The sequence below is a fragment of the Aulonocara sp. 'chitande type north' Nkhata Bay genome, linkage group LG3 (genome assembly GCF_057382095.1).
Source record: "Aulonocara sp. 'chitande type north' Nkhata Bay isolate Kocher_YH1m ecotype deep benthic linkage group LG3, A_spYH_male_GT1.1, whole genome shotgun sequence".
Lineage (NCBI taxonomy): Eukaryota > Metazoa > Chordata > Actinopteri > Cichliformes > Cichlidae > Aulonocara > Aulonocara sp. 'chitande type north' Nkhata Bay.
The window spans coordinates 68409092-68428731 of record NC_141346.1 but is presented as its reverse complement, the minus strand read 5'-3'; the positions used below and the strand labels follow the sequence as shown (position 1 = coordinate 68428731).

General features: G+C 43.1%; 2 protein-coding genes across 2 annotated transcripts in view; both read right to left on the bottom strand.

Moving 5' to 3' along the window:
• LOC147336810 (NACHT, LRR and PYD domains-containing protein 12-like) overlaps positions 1-19640 on the bottom strand; it is a 220092-nt gene that overhangs the window by 75140 nt on the left and 125312 nt on the right. The window contains exons 12-13 of the mRNA XM_086285532.1: positions 9444-9620; positions 7112-7288 (exon numbers count right to left, since the gene is read on the bottom strand). Of these exons, the coding sequence (XP_086141658.1) occupies positions 7112-7288; positions 9444-9620 (354 nt within the window). The remainder of the gene's footprint in view (positions 1-7111; positions 7289-9443; positions 9621-19640) is intronic.
• The window catches only part of LOC147336813 (protein NLRC3-like), a 46687-nt gene continuing 38403 nt past the window's right edge, over positions 11357-19640 (bottom strand). The window contains exons 4-6 of the mRNA XM_086285542.1: positions 14956-15197; positions 13048-14839; positions 11357-11537 (exon numbers count right to left, since the gene is read on the bottom strand). Of these exons, the coding sequence (XP_086141668.1) occupies positions 11357-11537; positions 13048-14839; positions 14956-15197 (2215 nt within the window). The remainder of the gene's footprint in view (positions 11538-13047; positions 14840-14955; positions 15198-19640) is intronic.

The following is a 19640-nucleotide window of genomic DNA, read 5'->3' as shown; positions in this document are numbered from 1 at the left end:
CATCTAGATTTTGTGCCACACCGTTGACATAAGTAGCCCAGGACAGAACCCTGTGCACTCGTTTAGTGACATTTAAAAAGCTGGAAGAGAGACCATTGAGCTGAACGCACTGCTGATGTCCAAAAGAACATTAGAGAAGCAGCCAGCTGCTCGGTCTGAAAGGCCTATTTCCAGTAATCTATGACATAAAATGCTGTGGTCAGCAGCTCAGCTCATAAACCAAGGGACTGGGAGCAGCTGCTGCTGAGTGTTGCTGGAGTTCCTGTGCTGTTAGATCCTCATCCTCTCCACGCAGCTTGGAAGTAGGTGAAGTTGTGCCAGAAGAGTTTTTGTTGTGGTCAACAGTGTCAAAGACTTTGATAGATCAATAAAAAGAGCTGCACAGTAGTTCTTTGCATCCAGCGCTTCATAGACGTCTTTGAGAACTTTTATCGAAGCAGTTCCAGTACTGTGCAGTTTCCTAAAACCAGACTGGAAGGGAGATAAAATCCTATTTTCATCCAGATAACTTTGAAGTTGATTATTTACCAGCCTTTGAAGAACCTTAGATAAGACACAGAGTTTGGAAATTGGCCTGTAATTACTAACTGTTGAAGAATCACCAGCTTTCAGTGGGGGAGTACAGAGGCACACTTCCACATCTGTGGTAAAGCCTTCTGTTGTAGAGAAAGATTAAAAATATAAGACACTGGCTCAGCTATGATATTTGCAGCCAAGTGCAAGAAGGAAGGAGAACGATTGAGAGGACGAGTTTCTGGTGTTGGGGCTGTTCAAAGCCTTACAAACCTCTTCTACTGTGACAGGTGTGAAGGAAAAGCAGGAACTACGAGCAGAGTTGTGTGCAAGAGGTTTACCATCAGATACTGTGCTGAACAAAGAGCAAGAAGCAACAAAGTGTTTGTTAAAGCAACATTTCAGTTTTGTCTGACACAGGAGTGGAGTCGATATTTAAGTGAGGAGGAAGCTCTGAGGAGTCACAGCTGGCAGAGACACTTTATAGTTTGCCAAAACCTCCTACGGTCGTTTGGACTGTCAGTCGTTAAAGTAAAAAATAGTTACATTGGATCTTGATGATGGAGGCAGTAATCCGATTACACAGCTAATGAAAACGTAGCCAATCAGCATCAGAGCCAGACTTCCTGCCCAGGCCTGGTTTCTCTCATGTAGGAGATCGGCCGGTACTGAACCAAACCAGGCCTGTCCCGACCTTTCACCCTGACCTGGCAAAAAGGGGCGTGTCTGTCCACAAAGTAGACACGACTCTCCTGTAAATGTTCCCAAACTGACATTGTCAGCCTGTTTAATACGACCCCAGTTCAAACTGATGCGGGCTCGGAGCGTGAGATTTTAGTGTTTCTCACAGCACCAACTATGCAGTGATCACTCAGGTCGTTGGCAAAAACTGCAGATGTGGAAAACTTACGCAGCATATTAGTTAAAAAAGGTCAATAAGAGCAGATTTATCTGGGTGTTTAGGATCAAGGCGTGTGAGGCTTTAAATAATTTGAGTCAGTTTTAAAAACAAGCAGCGTGCCTTAAAATCATCAGACACAGAAGAAAGCCAGTCCCAATGAAAATCATCCATCTGAAAGACGTCATTAAAATGCAGCTCAGATAAAAGTTGGACCAGAGACGGTGATGTGCTGGGGGAAGCAGGTGGAGGCTGATAGCAGCCAACAACAGTCTGATTTCCAAACAGATCAATAGTTAAGGCCAAGATTTCAAATGGCTGAGGTGCAGATGGAGAGAACAAGACTTGAGCAGCAAGACAGACCTTCACATAAACTTCCAGACCTCCGCCTTTTCTGGGACAGTCTGAGAGCTAAATGTTAAATCCATCAGTTGCTACGTTTTTATCCAGTAAAGATTTGGAAAGTCTCAGAAACAACAATGATACCAGCACCGCTTGAACAGGCCCAGATTCCAATCATATCCATGTTAGGAAGCACACGACGTGATGCACGTGTAACCCAGACAGTTTTTAACATCTGCTGGTGTTTCACATTCAGCCAGAGGCCCAGGGTTAGGTTGGATACCAGACAATAATAAAAGCATCGTTATTAGACTCTAGAGCTCGTTTATAGCTGACACCACATGTAGAGTTTAAGTTCACACAGAGACGATGACATTTTTCTAAAACCAGCAAACAATAAACAAGAAATGTAACAAGAGTTTCAGAAGAAGCTGTTTTACAGAGAAATGATTCCCTGAAGACAAAATTATTATTATCATCTTTATTTCTCCAGGTGAAAATTTAATTGAGATTAAAAATGTTGTTTTCAAGAGAGACCTGGCATCATGGCAGCACGAGTCAGAAATACATCATAATTCAAACAAATACAAAATAGGAGAAACATCCTACATAAACTTCATAAAGTTTCATTAACAGACTTTGAACAATGGACTTCAAACTTCCCCCCAAAACAACAGAAACACATTTGAAGACAATGAATGACATTTATCCCTCTAAAGAAGGACTTAGACTACGATTTAATATGAATGAGAACATGTTCATAAATGGATGCAATCAAAGATTTCATCAATCCCTGATTTAGAGACAACAGAACATTTGGTTTGATTTCCCAAGATAAGAATGACGACTGAGTTGGAAGATTGTTTTATGTTTAGTCAAATCTTTCCTACATAAAGTCGGATTACAAAATCATCCCCTAAGTTTGTTGTTTTATTCAAGGAATTGAAATTATAGAGAAAATCTGTGAAATGACTTAAAGAAAACAAACCACAAAAACTCTATGATGCTCTAAACCCCCTGGTTTAGGTCGGCAAAACTTAACTAGACCCGCCCCTGCACAGTTACAAGCTGTCAGCTACTTAGAAAAGGATCCTGGTGTTATTTGTCTCTCAGAAACAGTTCATAACTTCCCATCAACTCATTCATGTCACCTAAAAGGTAAACCTGTTTCTCAATCACCTCCTCAGCTCTGATGATTCATTTGTGGCTTTAATGTAGTGTTACATCCTGTTTGTTTGCTTCCCTCTGTATACATGTCCAGATTCACTGTTATGTTTCTATTCTTACATTGCTGTGTGATCACTGTTCCCTCTGCTGACTGATGTGACCTTTTGTATCTCACACTGATACTTGTCATATTTGTATCTGCGCCTAAAAGATAAAAAGTTTTCCACGCTAAAACACAGCTCCACCTCCTGCAGTTCTCCCTCTGAACCACTAGATGTCTCTGTTATCTAAATGAAGACGTGCAGCACAGCAACCACAGCAGCGCTCAGATCACACGTGTCCTGTTATTATGTATAAAAGCATGAAACAGGTGAGACAGGTGGGATCAATATTAATGTTGTGGAAATATATGAAAAAGCAACAGAAGAGTGAAAACATTTCATGTTTCTAGAAAGATCTTTCAGCTCACAGCTGCTCACAGACTGTATTTACAAGTGACAAACTGCAACTCTACAGTACATCTACAGTATATATCAAATATATTCTGTATTCAAATCTATTGAGTGATGTTTGAAAGTCTTTCCAGGTGAGTTTGATCCAGGAGGGTCTGAAGCCAGAGTCAGACAGAGACTGTGCAGAGACTGTAGAAGGACAGAGCAGCAGCAGAGCAGTCCAGATACACTGATGATCCTCTGTCAGATCCAGAGGGACACACAGGGATGATGCTGGACTCTACATTGTGTCTGACAGTGGAGCTGTTCTCAGAGCAGTTCACTCTGCAGCACTGACAGTCATCTGCACTTCTTCTCATTCCTCTGTCAGTCACTGCTGGATGAAGCTCTCCTCTCCACCTCCCAGTAACATGGCCCAGTCAGAGCGTCTCTACACACAAGCTGCTGCTGCTTCAACCTCTCTGGATCATCAGGACACAGCTGCTCCTCTCTCAGCACACACACCGTCCTGTTTACCATCATCACCTCCACCTGCAGAGAGAAGAAGGAAGAGCAGAGGAGATAAACGAGTGTTTCCAGAGACTCTTCATCAGCTGTCAGTCAGTGATGCAGCACATCCAGTATAAAGAGCAGCAGGGACTTCAGTGCTGGGACTGTACTAGGACTCATTGTTGCTTCACTTTTTCTAATCTTTGGATTTTTATTGAAGTTGATGAAAATGTTTTTCCCTCCTAGTTTGAGTTTGGACTTTCATTCATTAGAAGAACCTTGGTGTGTCCACTCTGAGCTCTGTAGGAACCCCAACAACAAGCCCAACAATCCAGATGGACGGTTCCAGCTGTTAACTGGAGGAATTCCATCCAAACATCTGCTCTCACTAAATTCTTCCTCACCTACAGACTGTGTTCTTCACTGCTTTAAACTTGGAAATGAATGCAGTCATTGGTCTGCGTGCTGCTTTGTTCAGAGAGCTGATTGGCTGTTGACAGCGTTTGATCAGAGCGTGTCAGCTGTTACTATGGTGACCATAAAGGTCAGAAACAGGAAGTGTTTGTGTCCAATCCTGAAGCCTGTCACCATTCTCCTCTCACAGCTTCACTGAGAAGCTGCAGCTTTACAGGAAACACTGGATCTTTGTTTCATACTGACTGTGTTTAGTACAATACTGCTGACAGCACCACCCACTCACTCCATCACTCTACTGACCACAGAGTCTTCAGTCTGTAGTCTGGACTCTGCTGAAGATCAGACAGCTGCTTCACATCTGGATCCTTCAGGTTGTTTCCCCACAGGTCCAGCTCTCTCAGATGGGAGGGGTTGGACTTCAGTGCTGCTGCCAGATAATCACAGCTGATCTTTGACAAACCACAGAGCCTCAATCTGTATAAAGAATGAAAGATGTAAGTTTATTAGACAAAGTGTGAGCTTGAAATCATTCAGTGTTTCATCATCTGTTCAGAGCTGAAGAAGGTTCAGAATGTAGAAGTTTAGAAAATGGAAACTCCAAACAGCTGAAGCCAACAGGAAGCAGCTTCAAACAGGAAACTGTGCAGAGTTTCAGACTATATGTCCTGATGCAGCCAGTTGGATTTTGGAGATTTGAATCTCTGTTCTGTGACTAAGTCCTTGAATCATTTCTTCCAGATGGTCCAACAAGACAGACTAAGTGTTGGACATGTGTTGTGGCTCCATTAGGGGAGCTTCTAAATGTGATGTGATGGCCCCTCTGGGTCTGTCAGGTCACAGCACTGAAGAGAGCTCAAACTGGGCACACAGTTGTTCCAGTCTGGACCAAAGACTCTATACTGGGACTGAGGGACTGCTTTGACTGCACCCACTGGGACTTTTTAAAGGCTCATGTTCTCACTTAGATCATCGATTTCTACTTACATTTCTTTCTGGGAAAAATGGGGATTACTTTGAAAACAGGAAGTATTTTCCCCAATAAGCAGCCCTGGATTAGTAAATCACTCCAACATGTTCTCAGGCAGAAGAAGCTGTCTTGTTATGAGTGAGAGAAGAAAAAGATGGAGGCACAGAAACTTGTTGAAAGAGAGATAAAGCAGCTAAAATCAGGTATAAAAGTAAAGCAGAGGATGAGCTGAATAAAGGACACTCAAGGCTGGCTTGGAAAGGAATGAAGTCCATGGTGGGGATGCAGAACAAGGAGCAAAGATGAATGTGATGCTGAATCAGCAGAAGACTTGGACTCATTTGATTCCAGCTTTGATATCATTGATTTCAATGAAGAGCTTTGTGATTGTAGCAAAGGGCTGGTAGCTCTGAGAGTCCCACTGATGAGGTGTTTGTGTGGAAATCTCTTAGTGGGACCAAAGAGAGAAAAAGCCCTGGTCCTGATGCTGTGGGAGGGAAATGATTGAAGTGTGCTGTGAGGAACTGACTGGGAGATTTTCACACATTTTCCAGTCCTCCTTGGAACAACAGGAAGTTCCCAGCATATGGAAACAAAGGTTAAGTGTCCTATGGCACTCAGTGATGATGGTGCTGTGGCCCCACCACCTCCACCTCTTTGTAAAGGAACTAACTGTAATCTGAAGCTTCAAATGGAACTAAGACTTCCTCCACTAGGTGGCAGTGTCTGATGAGAAAGTGTTAGTGGAGCTGGCCTGGAGTCAGAAACAGGAAGATGCAGGATTTGGGCTGAAATGGGGAAAAGTGGTTCGCACTAGTGCCTTAAAGCAAGAAGGTTGTAGGTTGAAGCTTGTTGGCCTTTCTGTGGAGGTTGGATGTTCTCCCACAGTCCAATGAAATGCTGCTTAGGTTCATTGGTGCTTCTAAATTGGCTGTAGGTGTGGATGTGAGAGAGTGCTTCTCTGTCTCTCTCTGTTGGCCCTGTGATGGACTGCTCACCTGTGCAGGTGGACCACGCCTCTTGCCCTATGACAGCTAGGGCACAGGCTGCAGCCCTGTGAGCCTAAGCTGAATAAACAGTTAGCAAAAATGATCCATAGATGGCCTGAAATCCCCCAGTTAGCAGTTTGGTAGATAGCTATGACATGCTAATCCCATCCAGCAGCTGTATTCTACCTGTAAGCTGATCCCTGCTGAGCCAAAGCACTTTTTCATATACAAATTACAACCTTTAATAGAAACCTATTGGTCAGCATCTTATTAGCCTGCTGTTAGCTTCATTCCACAGAAAACTGAGAGAAACTAACAAAGTTGATAAAGAATAAAGAGAAATGTGCTGATTTAAAGCCTTTGAAGTGCTTCAGATGATCTCTGTCCACTTCTGTCCACTCATTCATTCATGTAAGCTTTCTAATGCAGCTTTGATCTTCACAGTCTGCTTCATGAAACTCATTCTAACCCTGAATGTCAGAGTGTTCCTCCTTCTCTTTCCCATCATTCATGCTGGCAGTGGATGTTGGACTGTGTTTTGGATGATGTGTGTATGTTTGTGTTGGACTGCTGTCTGTAAAGCAAACGCACATTTTGCTTTGGATTTCAGTGTCAGACAGACTTTAAGGTGGAATGAAGAGTTGGAGAGTTTCACAGTGAATTATCCAGTGGAGGATTTTTCTTCTTCTTTGAAGGTTTGAAATGTGAACATTGTTCTGCTGCAGTCAATGGACTAAACCAGAGAAGAAGAAAACAGACTTTACCATGAAGATCCTCAGTGTGGATCAGTATAATATCAGCCTGATGTCTGCAGTTTAGTGTCAGCACAACTTTCACATCATATTCATCTCAGCACAACTAAAACATGCTGACTGACCTCAGAGTTTCAAGTCCACATCCTGGACTCTCCAGGAAACCACACAGATGCTTCACTCCTGAATCCTGCAGCTTGTAGTTGTCACTCAGGTCCAGCTGTCTCAGATGGGAGGGGTTGGACTTCAGTGCTGCTGCCAGATAATCACAGCTGATCTTTGACAAACCACAGCCCCTCAATCTGTATAAAGAATGAAAGATGTAAGTTTATTAGACAAAGTGTGAGCTTGAAATCATTCAGTGTTTCATCATCTGTTCAGAGCTGAAGAAGGTTCAGAATGTAGAAGTTTAGAAAATGGAAACTCCAAACAGCTGAAGCCAACAGGAAGCAGCTTCAAACAAACACAACAAGAGAAAAAACTCTGAATGTTTCACATTAAAGTCGTACATTTCTCATAAAAACAGGACAAAGACTTGAAAAAGTCGTGTTTTTCCTTCCAGGAACCACAAGGCTTCACTTTTAAAGGTGAAGTGTGAAAGAAATGGACATATTTGAAGTCCAACACCTTTTTCCAGTCACATTATTAAAGCAGACAAACTACAAGCTCATTTTCACTCCAACAAGTCATCTTCTGACCTGGACTAACAACACTGGTCTCTATGTGCAGCTGGCTGTGAGACCAGTGCTCAGGGAGCGTCTACAAAGTGCAACACTGAAAGAACATCACACACTCATTTGCTTCCAGCACTTTCACACAAACATCTACTGTCATTATTGTCACCAAACTCTGTGGATCCTTTATTGCAAATTCAAATGGGATCAAATGGTCAGACAAAAGAGGGTTATGAGGAAATATGATGAAATGTTGTGTATTAGCAGCAAGTTATTGAATCATTTTCCTCAGAAACCAAACAAAATGATTGACAAACATGTTTTTACAAACTCAGTGTTGGACTTGGATCAGCAGGATAAGCTGATGTTTAAAGGCATTTGAGTCTCGCTATATGAGAGTCCAGTTATTACTCAATATTTATGGATGATGTTCTTTCAGTGTTGCACTTTGTAGACGCTCCCTGAGCCTCACAGCCAGCTGCACATGGACCAGCTGACATTACCCAGCATTAGAGGCGGGTGTAAAAAAATGGATTTTCCTATTTAAATGGTTTTAATTTGAATAAAGCGATGTTGATTCATTCAATCCTGAATCGATTTTTAATATAAATGTATTTTGCCAGAATCTCAGGTTAAAGCTCCCAAAAGTATTTCAACAACAAGCAAACAGATAAAACAGTAAATGAGAGCAGCTAAACACACAAAGATGGAAACACAGAGCGTGGATCGTTCACTCGACGGCACGTACACGGACACGCCGTCGGGGCTGAAAGTGGACAGCTCACAGATCCTGAAGCTGCAGGTTTCATCTGTCTCCAACCAAAACTGAGTGAACCAGCAGCAGAAGAAGATCCAAACTACGCTTTACGTTTGATGAACATCGTCATGAATTCTCTCTGACTTTGACATTTACTTCCTGCACAGCTCTCTCTCTCTCAGTGTACTTCAAGAACAGTTTACCTTCAAAAATCTGTTTCCTGCATTATTCACTGCTTATTACGCACCAGTCTGCTGTTGTGTTCACTGCTGTCGGCCTCCGAAAACAAAGCCTCATTTCTGCTGTTCAATACTGAAGAAATGTAAACCTTTTAAAATGATGACAGATTACAAACTCTCAGCTGTGTCTGTAATCAAACCTCTGTAACTTTGCTTCACTTCAGCAGCATCAGCTCATGTTCACATGTTGATTCATGGTTTGCTTCAGTTTTTGATGGACTGCAGAATATTTTGAAGGTTATCTGCTATAAAAAGCCAGAACAGGAAAATCTGCTTCATGTGTTTCTGTTTGATCCTCAGTGACTTTGACACAAAGGCCTCTGCTGTGATGATCACACCTCTGATCAAGTCTCACAGTGTCAGCTTTGTTTTTATACATATGGATATGTGCTGATAAATGATCAGAGTTATAATATTTCCCACTGTCTGCTGTGTGCCGTGACCTTTGACCTGCTAAAGACAGTCAGCTGTGGATTATTCATTGTTGTGTCTGATACTTAGGACTGTGAGGAAGAAGCTACACAGTTAATCAGGGTCCCCTCTCTCTGAATCAGGAAAGGTGGGCAGGCCGCGTGTGGGCCGCGGGCCATACGTTGAGTCTCACTGTTTGAAATGTGAACATTGTTCTGCTGCAGTCAATGGACTAAACCAGAGAAGAAGAAAACAGACTTTACCATGAAGATCCTCAGTGTGGATCAGTATAATATCAGCCTGATGTCTGCAGTTTAGTGTCAGCACAACTTTCACATCATATTCATCTCAGCACAACTAAAACATGCTGACTGACCTCAGAGTTTCAAGTCCACATCCTGGACTCTCCAGGAAACCACACAGATGCTTCACTCCTGAATCCTGCAGCTTGTAGTTGGAGCTCAGGTCCAGCTGTCTCAGATGGGAGGGGTTGGACTTCAGTGCTGCTGCCAGATAATCACAGCTGATCTCTGACAAACCACAGTCCATCAATCTGTATAAAGAATGAAAGATGTAAGTTTATTAGACAAAGTGCTTGAAATCATTCAGTGTTTCATCATCTGTTCAGAGCTGAAGAAGGTTCAGAATGTAGAAGTTTAGAAAATGGAAACTCCAAACAGCTGAAGCCAACAGGAAGCAGCTTCAAACAAACACAACAAGAGAAAAAACTCTGAATGTTTCACATTAAAGTCGTACATTTATCATAAAAACAGGACAAAGACTTGAAAAAGTCGTGTTTTTCCTTCCAGGAACCACAAGGCTTCACTTTTAAAGGTGAAGTGTGAAAGAAATGGACATATTTGAAGTCCAACACCTTTTTCCAGTCACATTATTAAAGCAGACAAACTACAAGCTCATTTTCATTCCAACAAGTCATCTTCTGACCTGGACTAACAACACTGGTCTCTATGTGCAGCTGGCTGTGAGACCAGTGCTCAGGGAGCGTCTACAAAGTGCAACACTGAAAGAACATCACACACTCATTTGCTTCCATCATCCAACCTGAAGAGGAAACAGAGATGCCTCCCCTTCAAAGTAAAAGCTGCTCCTTTTGGACACAGTATCAAAGAAAGTCTACAGTATAACATAGAAAAGACAGAACAAAGTTTTGGTTGTTTTGAAATTGTGCAGAAATGAAACTACACTAAGCTCAATTATGTGACAGACATTTCATCCCATGTCAGTTTGGCCTCATCCTGGGCCGGATTATCCAGCACACACTCTGACCACAGGCCCAGGGGCCACGCACAGCTGGGCTCCATCCAAGAGACAGCAAACAAACCAACACAATAATAAAAAGCACCATGTGATCTTCTTACATCTTCAAGACAAACATAGTAAAAACATGAGCATATTTGTTTCCTGATAAAATGATGTGACAGGTAGAACAGAGTAAAGAGGTGGTGTTACAGCCTTTCTCCCCTCTGCTGCCGAGGCTGTTAGTCTCTCCCAAACTCAGCTACAGGACTTCCAAATGAATGAAAGCAGCAGAAGTGGCTTTACAAATGAAAGAGGAAGAGGAGAAGAAGAGGAGAGGGAGGCCACCCTGACCATCACTCCAGCTGAAAACATCACACTTCCATTAAAGTTGGTGAGAAAATGTTGAGCAGGATGAGCTGCTGGCTAATCTGGAGGCTGTAGCAGCAGCTCACAGTCACAGTGGATTTCCACTCATGAAAAAGCTCTGGCTGCTTCATTTCTCATCTCATATCAGAGACTTTAATGCTTCACTGAAGCTGTACTGTGATGCTTCCATATTCCAGTGAGGCCTCCATAATGATTTCAGCTGTTCTGTACACACACTGTGTGCCCTGTATGGCTCAAAGTCTCTGCAGCCTGTTTTTACCTGCTATCATCAGATCTTCATCATCCTCATTCACATCCCTCACACACTCTACAGCCTCATCAGCACTGACTTCATCTTCACTGACTGATGGAGCACAACATGAACCTGTGGAGGCTGAAACACTGTCCTGTCAAACATCTCCCCGTCACCACTCCACTTCTGTCAGCCTTTAAATGAACCCTGCTCAAGTCTGTCACTTCTGTTTGGAGCCAAAAGGAAAAACTGTTGTTCAGTCGTTTGGAAAGACAACATTTCTGAAAGCACTCAAACTTCTTCACATTTGTCTTCAGACACATCCTGAACATGTAGGAACTAAAGAAAGTTTCAAACATCAATCAAAGACCTGAAATATAGAAAAACAACAACAGCCGCAGTCAGTGAACTCACCTCAGAGTCTCCAGTCGACAGTTTGGACTCTCCAGTCCAGCACACAGAAGCTTCACACCTGAATCCTGCAGGTCATTATTTCTGCTCATGTCCAGCTCTGTCAGATGGGAGGGGTTGGACTTCAGAGCTGAGGCCACAACTTCACAGTGAGTCTCTGAGAGTCGACACTGAGTCAGTCTGTGATGATAGAAAATATAAAATGTGTTATTATAAAAGCAGAAAATCTGCATTATAAACACAGACTGAATGTATATGAAGACAAAACAGAGTGAGGTCATAATCTGATGAATCTGCTCTTCACATCTGTGCTTCAGCTCCTCTTACTGTGTTTGACATGACACAACGATTGAGTCTCTCTCAGACCTGCAGACTTTTAATGAGAATCTTTGTTTGGCTTTAATCTGCAGATGAAGGAGGAAGATGGTGTCACATTTAGGCTTCCATAATGTCCACAGTCTGTCACTGAGATCTGATCCAGAGTCAGAGTGAAGACACACATTTGGACTGTTTCCTGTTTTGACTCCAGAACATTTTGAATGAGTTCAGCTCAGTGAAGAGTTCCAGCTGGAAAGATGATCTCTGTTTGCTACCTGCTGTCAGGTACGACTGTTCACGTCCACACGCAGGAAAAACCTGCGGACTGTTACCAAACGGAGCAGAAATCTCATCACTGGACAATAATGATGAATGAACTCAGAGCTGCTGATATCAGATCTGATTTCAGGGGAACTAAACACAGAAATGATTGGCTCATTTGAGCTTTCTGAGCCATTATCTGCTGGTGTGTCGCTAGTTGGCAGAAAATGATTTGTATTCCTGTTCAGGGCTTCAGTGTTTATGAGTCCAGATCCAGGTGACAGCAAGTCAAAATGATGTTACCTGTCTGTGTCCAGCAGCAGCCTGTATTCACTTTGAATATTGTTATAACCTGACATGGATCAGTTTGTCTTTGATTGGTTTGTAAATGTCACTGTTTCCATTGGACCTGAGTGACGTACAAAGACAGAGAGGGAGAGAAAGGAGAGAGAGGATGGAGACAGCAAAGAGAGAGCAAACACAAACAGGTGAGAGTGGACAGGTGACCAAGGTCAGCAACCAATCAGAGAGCTTCTGTTTGACCCACAGTCACTGATGATGACTGCACATAACCAAGCAGTGTGTTACTCTGATATCAAATATGGATCCTGCTCTTATAATAATGATCATCAGATGATATTATTGTGTTATTTTGTAGCTGAATACGATGTTTGTGTGATTATCAGTGAAAGAAGCAGTGAGGAGGATGGAGAGAGAGAGAGGACAGAGGCTGAAGTTAGAAACACTAAAAGGATTTTTCATGGATTTCATGGATGATTTGAGTGATTTCCAGCAGGACACTTAAACATGTCAGTGGACGTCCTAAAGAACATATTCACTGATATGAAACGTGTCATTGAACAGGATTAATATCAGTGGAAACATGGTGGAAACAGCTGTGACTGCATGGATGTGACACACTTCAAATCTGTTCTCCACTCTTGGATTTGGGATCCATGGAGCTGCTGCTGAGTCTGTACAATAAAGGAATGGTGTGGAAGGTTGCACCGTACGGACACAAACACTTTGTGCTTACAATCTGATTTTATTTTCAACATTAAACTACTAACCTACACTGATCAATGATGTTAATGATCACATCTGGACTCACCGAGCCTTTCTGCAGTTCCTCACAGCTGGAATCAGTCTCTGTCGTCCCCGCCATGATGTGTTGTACTTCTGCAGGTCCAACTCATCCAGAACCTCCTCTGACATCTGCAGCATGAAGGCCAGAGCTGAGCACTGGATCTCAGAGAGTTCCTTCTTTGATCTGTTCTCTGACTTCAGGAACTCTTGGATCTCCTGAAATAATGAGAGGTGGTTCATCTCCATCAGACAGTGGAAGATGTTGATGCTTCTGTCAGGAGAGATTTCATCACTGTTCATCTTCTTCAGGTTGTTGATGACTCTCTGGATGGTTCCTGGACTGATCTCTGTCTGACCCAGCAGACCTACTAAGAGTCTCTGGTTGGACTCCAGACAGAGGCCATGAAGGAAGCGAACAAACAGGTCCAGGTGGCCATTTTTACTCTGGAGGGATTTCTCCATGGCTCTGTTCAGGAAATCATCCAGAGAGGACTCGTTGTTATTTTCTCCCAAAAAGTCCCTCAGCACCTTTGTCTTCCTGTTGGTGTGACAGTGGAACATGTAGACAGCAGCCAGAAACTCCTGAATGCTCAGATGAACAAAGCTGTAGACTGGTTTCTGGAAGATCACACACTCTCTTTTGAAGATCTCTGTACAAACTCCTGAGTACACCGAGGCCTCTGTCACATCCAGACCACACTGCTCCAGGTCTTCTTGGTAGAACATGATGTTTCCTTTCTCCAGATGTTCAAACGCCAGCCTCCCCAGCTTCAGAAGAACTTCCCTATCAGCCTCCGTCAGCTTCTGTGGACTCGTCTCACGTCCCTCATGGTACTTGTTCTTCTTCCTCTTTGTCTGAACCAGCAGGAAGTGTGAGTACATGTCAGTCAGGGTCTTGGGCAGCTCTCCTCTCTGCTCTGTAGTCAACATGTGCTCCAGAACTGTAGCAGTGATCCAGCAGAAGACTGGGATACTACACATGATGTGGAGGCTCCTGGATGTCTTCATGTGGGAGATGATTCTGCTGGACAGCTCTTCATCACTGAATCTCCTCCTGAAGTACTCCTCCTTCTGGGCGTCAGTGAAGCCTCGTACTTCTGTTAGCCTGTCAACACATGTAGGAGGGATCTGATTGGCTGCTGCGGGTCGGGAAGTTATCCAGACGAGAGCCGAGGGAAGCAGATTCCCCTGGATGAGGTTTGTCAGCAGCTGGCTGACTGATGACTTCTGTGTGACATCAGACAGCAGCTTCCTGTTGGTGAAATCCAATGAAAGTCTGCTTTCATCCAGGCCGTCAAAGATGAACAAAAGCTGAGAGACAGCCAGCTTCTCTGCTGTGACCTTCTGTAATGTTGGATGGAAAACATGGAGCAGCTCCAGAAGACTGTACTGCTCATCTCTGATCAGGTTCAGCTCCCTGAATGAAAGCAGAACCACCACACTGACATGTTGGTTCTCCAAGCCCTCTGCCCAGTCCAGAGTGAACTTCTGCACTGAGAAGGTTTTTCCAACACCAGCCACGCCGTTGGTCAGAACCACTCTGATGGGTCTCTGTTGGTCAGGTAAGGCTTTAAAGATGTCCTGGCACCTGATTGGAGCGTCATGGAGGGCGTCCATCTTGGAAGCTGTCTCCAGCTGCCTCACCTCATGTTGGGTATGAACCTCTTCACTCTGTCCCTCTGTGATGTAGAGCTCAGTGTAGATCCTGTTGAGGAGGGTTCTACTTCCTGTTTCATCACTTCCTTCAGTCACACGTTCACATCTCCTCCTCAGACTGATCTTATGTTCATCTAAAACCTCCTGCAGACCAACATCTGCTGAAAGAAAGAAAAACAATGAGACTAAAGAGAAAGAAAACTCTTCAATGTCTGAACAACACAAGAAGTCCAGTTTTCAGAAATGAGTCCATCAGCAGACAGATGTTCAGTCTTACTTTGTACACAGCTGCTCTGACTGGCTGTCTGCAGTCCAGCTCTGCTTCTGGATCTTTCTCCACACTGGGGACAGGAGGAGTCTCCTGATGAAGCAGACTGGTCCCAGTATGAGGAGATGCACTGTCTGCAGAACCAGTGTCCACAGCTGGTAGAGACTGGATCCTTCAGGACGTCCTGACACAAAGCACAGCAGGACAGCTGCTCCTCCTCACAAACACCACTCCTCTTCCTCTTCCTCCCTCTGTGAACACATTTCTTCATCACTAAAAACATTTACTGTCAGTGAAAAACATCCAGATGTGACCAAACTGCAGTTCCTCACAGTTCCTTTGATTTCATCAACACTAATGAGCTGCTCTTCCTGTCTGCCTGTCTCATTAAACACTGAGTGATGAATACAAACTCAACACTTCCTGCAGACTTCCTGACTTCACAATAAAAGCTTTCCATCAGAGAGACAGTTATGACTTTCACTGTTTTACAGCCGCTGTGTGCAGATTATCTGGGTCAGTTCACTCTGAAGCAGCTTAGAAGTGTCCGTGTAGAGCCGTGGTCTGACGCACAGAGACTTCTGATTTTCTCTATTTAAACAAACATGATGAAGATGAGCAGGTTTCTCTTCTAGTATAAACTCTGTGTCTCTCTGGCTGGCTCATGATGGCTTTTCAGGTTTTATGTTTTGCTCTCTCCTGCTAGCGTTTTGCCTGCCTGGGTGGAGCTTGTAATGGCCTCTCGCTCTTGGTCCACACAGCTATGATGATTACACCACCTGTTGCTGATTCACCTGGGCTTACCGGTAACCATTTAACGCTGCGGCATGGAGCAGTTTGTCGCTGGGACATTGACCCTCCTGTGTTCATGATCTCAGCTCTTTGCTAAGAAATCTCTCTCTTAATTCACCAGTTGGGTTAACTTTGAGTATACTTTGAGTAAATATTTCCCCGGACCTGGTTACAGACGCTTACCTGTGACTCCCGTGTGTGGCTGTGTGAGTGGAGAGCAGGACAAGAGTGACTGAAGAGGAGTGAGAGTGGACTCCCTTCCCTCTTTTCCCTGGAGCCCTGGACCCCCTCCCCAACTCACTGTACATATATAGAGCACTGTGGTTCACCCCTTTGGTAAATAAACTGTCACCTTTTTGTTTGTCAGAACTCAGTCTGTGCTTGAGTTCCTCTGTTAGCCATGACATTTTGTTGGTTCTCTCTCTTCAGGTCCCTGTAAGTGTTTGATCTAAAACATTATATTTATTCTGCTTTGATTGTTTTGTGTGCTGAGGGACATTGTTGCATGATCCACTTTTTCTTATCACTCAAATATCCTGATACTTTCAGAAAGTTGGAGAGCTCTCCTGGCTTGCTTAGTCTTTGCTCTGTACTGCAGTACTTCCACTGGTTTCACTGGACAAGTCTGCATGTGAATCTACAACTGATCTGACATTGTGGCACAAACACAGTAAACAAACACTACGAGCACCTTGTTTCATGTGCAGTGGCTTTCTTCTCATTCTGTTACTGAACACTGTATGAAAAGCCTCTCACTGCCAGCATCCTTCCAGCCCCACGACAACAAGACCAACTCACATCTTCACAACACCAAGAATTTTTCCCCTTTTCTTTGGAGAAACTGAGAAGTCAATAGGATTGTAGCTCAAACTTGCCCACAGTCCTGCTTCATCACTGCTCACTCCTACCTGTGTTGGTGCTCAGTGGACAGTCATTAGGGTTGCCAACTCCCTGAAAAATAAATAAGGGGCACCTCGTGGCCAGGGCCGGGCAACCTAGTTGTCTTCACCCTTCCCAGTGTGGTAGCTCTTTTTTGTGTGTGTGAAATTATTTTTTAACCATTTGACTTGAATTTGATTTAAGCAGATGCATATTCTTTGTGATATGACCACATGAGAAACAAATGATCATTTGGCCATTTATTTTTAGCTCAAAATGACAACATTAACACAGTAAAACAGGTCTCCTTCTTAAACAGAAGCCTGTCATGCTTAACTTTTGAGAATATAAGTAAATCTTTCTTTAAAAGAACTCTGTCCTGCTTAACTTAAAATTATATAAATTAATAGAAAACAATAGAAAGAAAAATATTCTTGTAACAGTGCACATTTAGTGCATTTAGTACAATTGGCTTCAGTTGAGGTATTATTTCAGCTTTTCTAAAGCTAATCAGCTGCTCCTGTTTGTAAACCCACTTGTTCCCATGATTACGCATCATAACTCATCATCATTATTCATCTATGCATTACTTTTATGTATTAGTCATCTATTTGTTGTAATCATCTATCCTTGCAGTTGTTTATTACACAAAATAAATTATATTATCACACTTCTGGCCACATAGCGCTGATATTCACTGCACATGCCCATATTAACCTTAACCAGAGGGTTTAAAAAACAAACCAGTGTTTACTAGGGGTGCAACGATACACAAAATTCACGGTTCGGTTTGGTTCGATACTTTGGTGTCACGGTTCGATATTTTTTCGATACAAAAAAAAATGTTCATGCCTTTTTAATTTGTCATTTATTAAAATTATAAATATATATTTTAACTCAAAAGTACAGTTTTTAAATTTAACCCTAACCCTTGTGCGTGTTTTTTATTTTGACAGCGAATGCGCACCTGCGGACCACTTATGTGCAGCCCTGGTTATTTAGCTCGTCATATTGCAGCCACAGAAATTCTTTTGTCCATGAAACCATAAAGCTGCACTTTCTTTTTGCCTTATAGTCTGATTTGTCATAACTTCTCCGTTTTGTGGTAAGCTTTTCTTTGGCTGTCACTTCTTCACCCTGACCTGTCTTATTTGGCTCAGCAGAACTAAAATATATATCCTGCTGCTTTTACACACGCACTCACATAAGCTCAGCGATTCTCTGCGCGATCAACCTCTCACATGTTTAAGCTGCGGGAGATTTCACTTGTCATGTTTGCATAGTAAGCTAACGATTAATAAGACGATGTCAGAGGAATTGGTGCGCAAATTATCATCACTCACAGATCAGTGCTGTCGCTCTCTATACACAGTTTGCGCGATTGCAAAGTGAAAGCAAAAAAACAAGCGCAAATTCAAACGCGATTTCAATATGTCACATATTGACAGTGGCTCACCGATGCCAATGACATAATTACCCAGCTACATTTCTGAAAGAATGCAAAAGCATTGACATATATTTTTCCTTCCTACAATAGCCCGACGGGCAGGGAAGAGATAGATTTTGGTAGCCCGTCTGAAAAAAATCGCTAGCCCCAGGACGTCGGGCTAGCGATTTTGCGAGCCCTGTATCTGATTGAGGAATCACTCATCTTTGGAAAAGAGAGTTTATTACAGAGAAATGTCTCTTTCCAAAATAAAAGCTATACTATCCGCTTCTTCTGGGCTATATTCTCAGCAGCATAGGAGGATCATGTGCTAACAGCTGTCTAAATGACTCGGCTAAAGTTAGTAGCATGCTTGCTTTTTTTTGTCTGCTTCCACTTGTCTTTGCACTAGGATGATGTCGGCATAAATGTGCAGTCATATTCGTTGTGTTCCCACTAGTGCTTTCAGGTTGATCTCGTTGAAATGACCTTAACGCCACAACACGGCAAATCTCCGTTAACGAGCTACCGCCGATCGCCCCGTGCATGGGGCTAGACCGCCAACACGTTAACGAGCTGACTGCGCTAACACACTAGTTCACACCAATGTAATTGAGCATTGCGTGGCACATCCAACATACTGTTTTACTTTAGTCCATGACTCGCTTACCTTCAGGGTCATACGTCACATGAAAACCAAAATAATTCCAAACACCAGATCTGAATGAGGGTGGGGGAGGTTCATCTTGCAAGGAGAGCTTAACTTCTGTCTTGCTAGCTTGCCCTGCGCTCTTCCTTCTGACTATGCTGTCTGTGTTGAGCGCTCAGTGGATCTGCGCTGGACAGTGCAGCCTAGGCGGAGTAGTCGAACGCAGATTCACTGAGCGCTCAACACAGACAGCATCGTCAGAAGGAAAGTTGATAAAATAAATTACAAATGTTGTATTGTTCGATACATATGCGTACTGAACCGAAAGCACTGTATCGAACGGTTCAATATCGATACGAATATCGTTGCACCCCTAGTGTTTACATACCATATCTGCTTCTGCCGTGGCCTGGTGGACAAAAAATTGGTTAAGGGTTCCCCGAGCTGCACACAGCTGATGTCAGCCAGGAAAACAGTACAGACTGCTAACGTTACCTTAACTTCGAGACGATCAACTGCGCCACAACATTCACGAAAGCGAAAGTAAAAGCGACGGAAGGAAACGCCCAGAGAGGCGTTTGAGGGACGGTCAGAGTCAGGAACCTCAGAAACGCATCAGGCTGGAGTTTAATTCTGTTTCCATCTTTAGAAACATCTGGAAATAGTTATAAAAACGCTGCGTAATAAAGAAAAATAGTGTAGATTAGTTTGAGTTGTGTTTATCTGAGCTGTGTCTTTAATCTGAAGTTCATTTTGTGGAGGAGCAGCAAGACTTTCAGTGTTACTCTCAGAGAAAGCCTCCCAAATGTCTGTTGTCTTAATAGTGGAATTATCTGGAAAATGAACCAGTTCTTATGAGCTGCTTTTCTGTATGAGCAGTCAAAGCATTTTATACAGCGTGCTTCATTCACACAAGCACTTCTTTTTCTAACAATGACACTATGATGG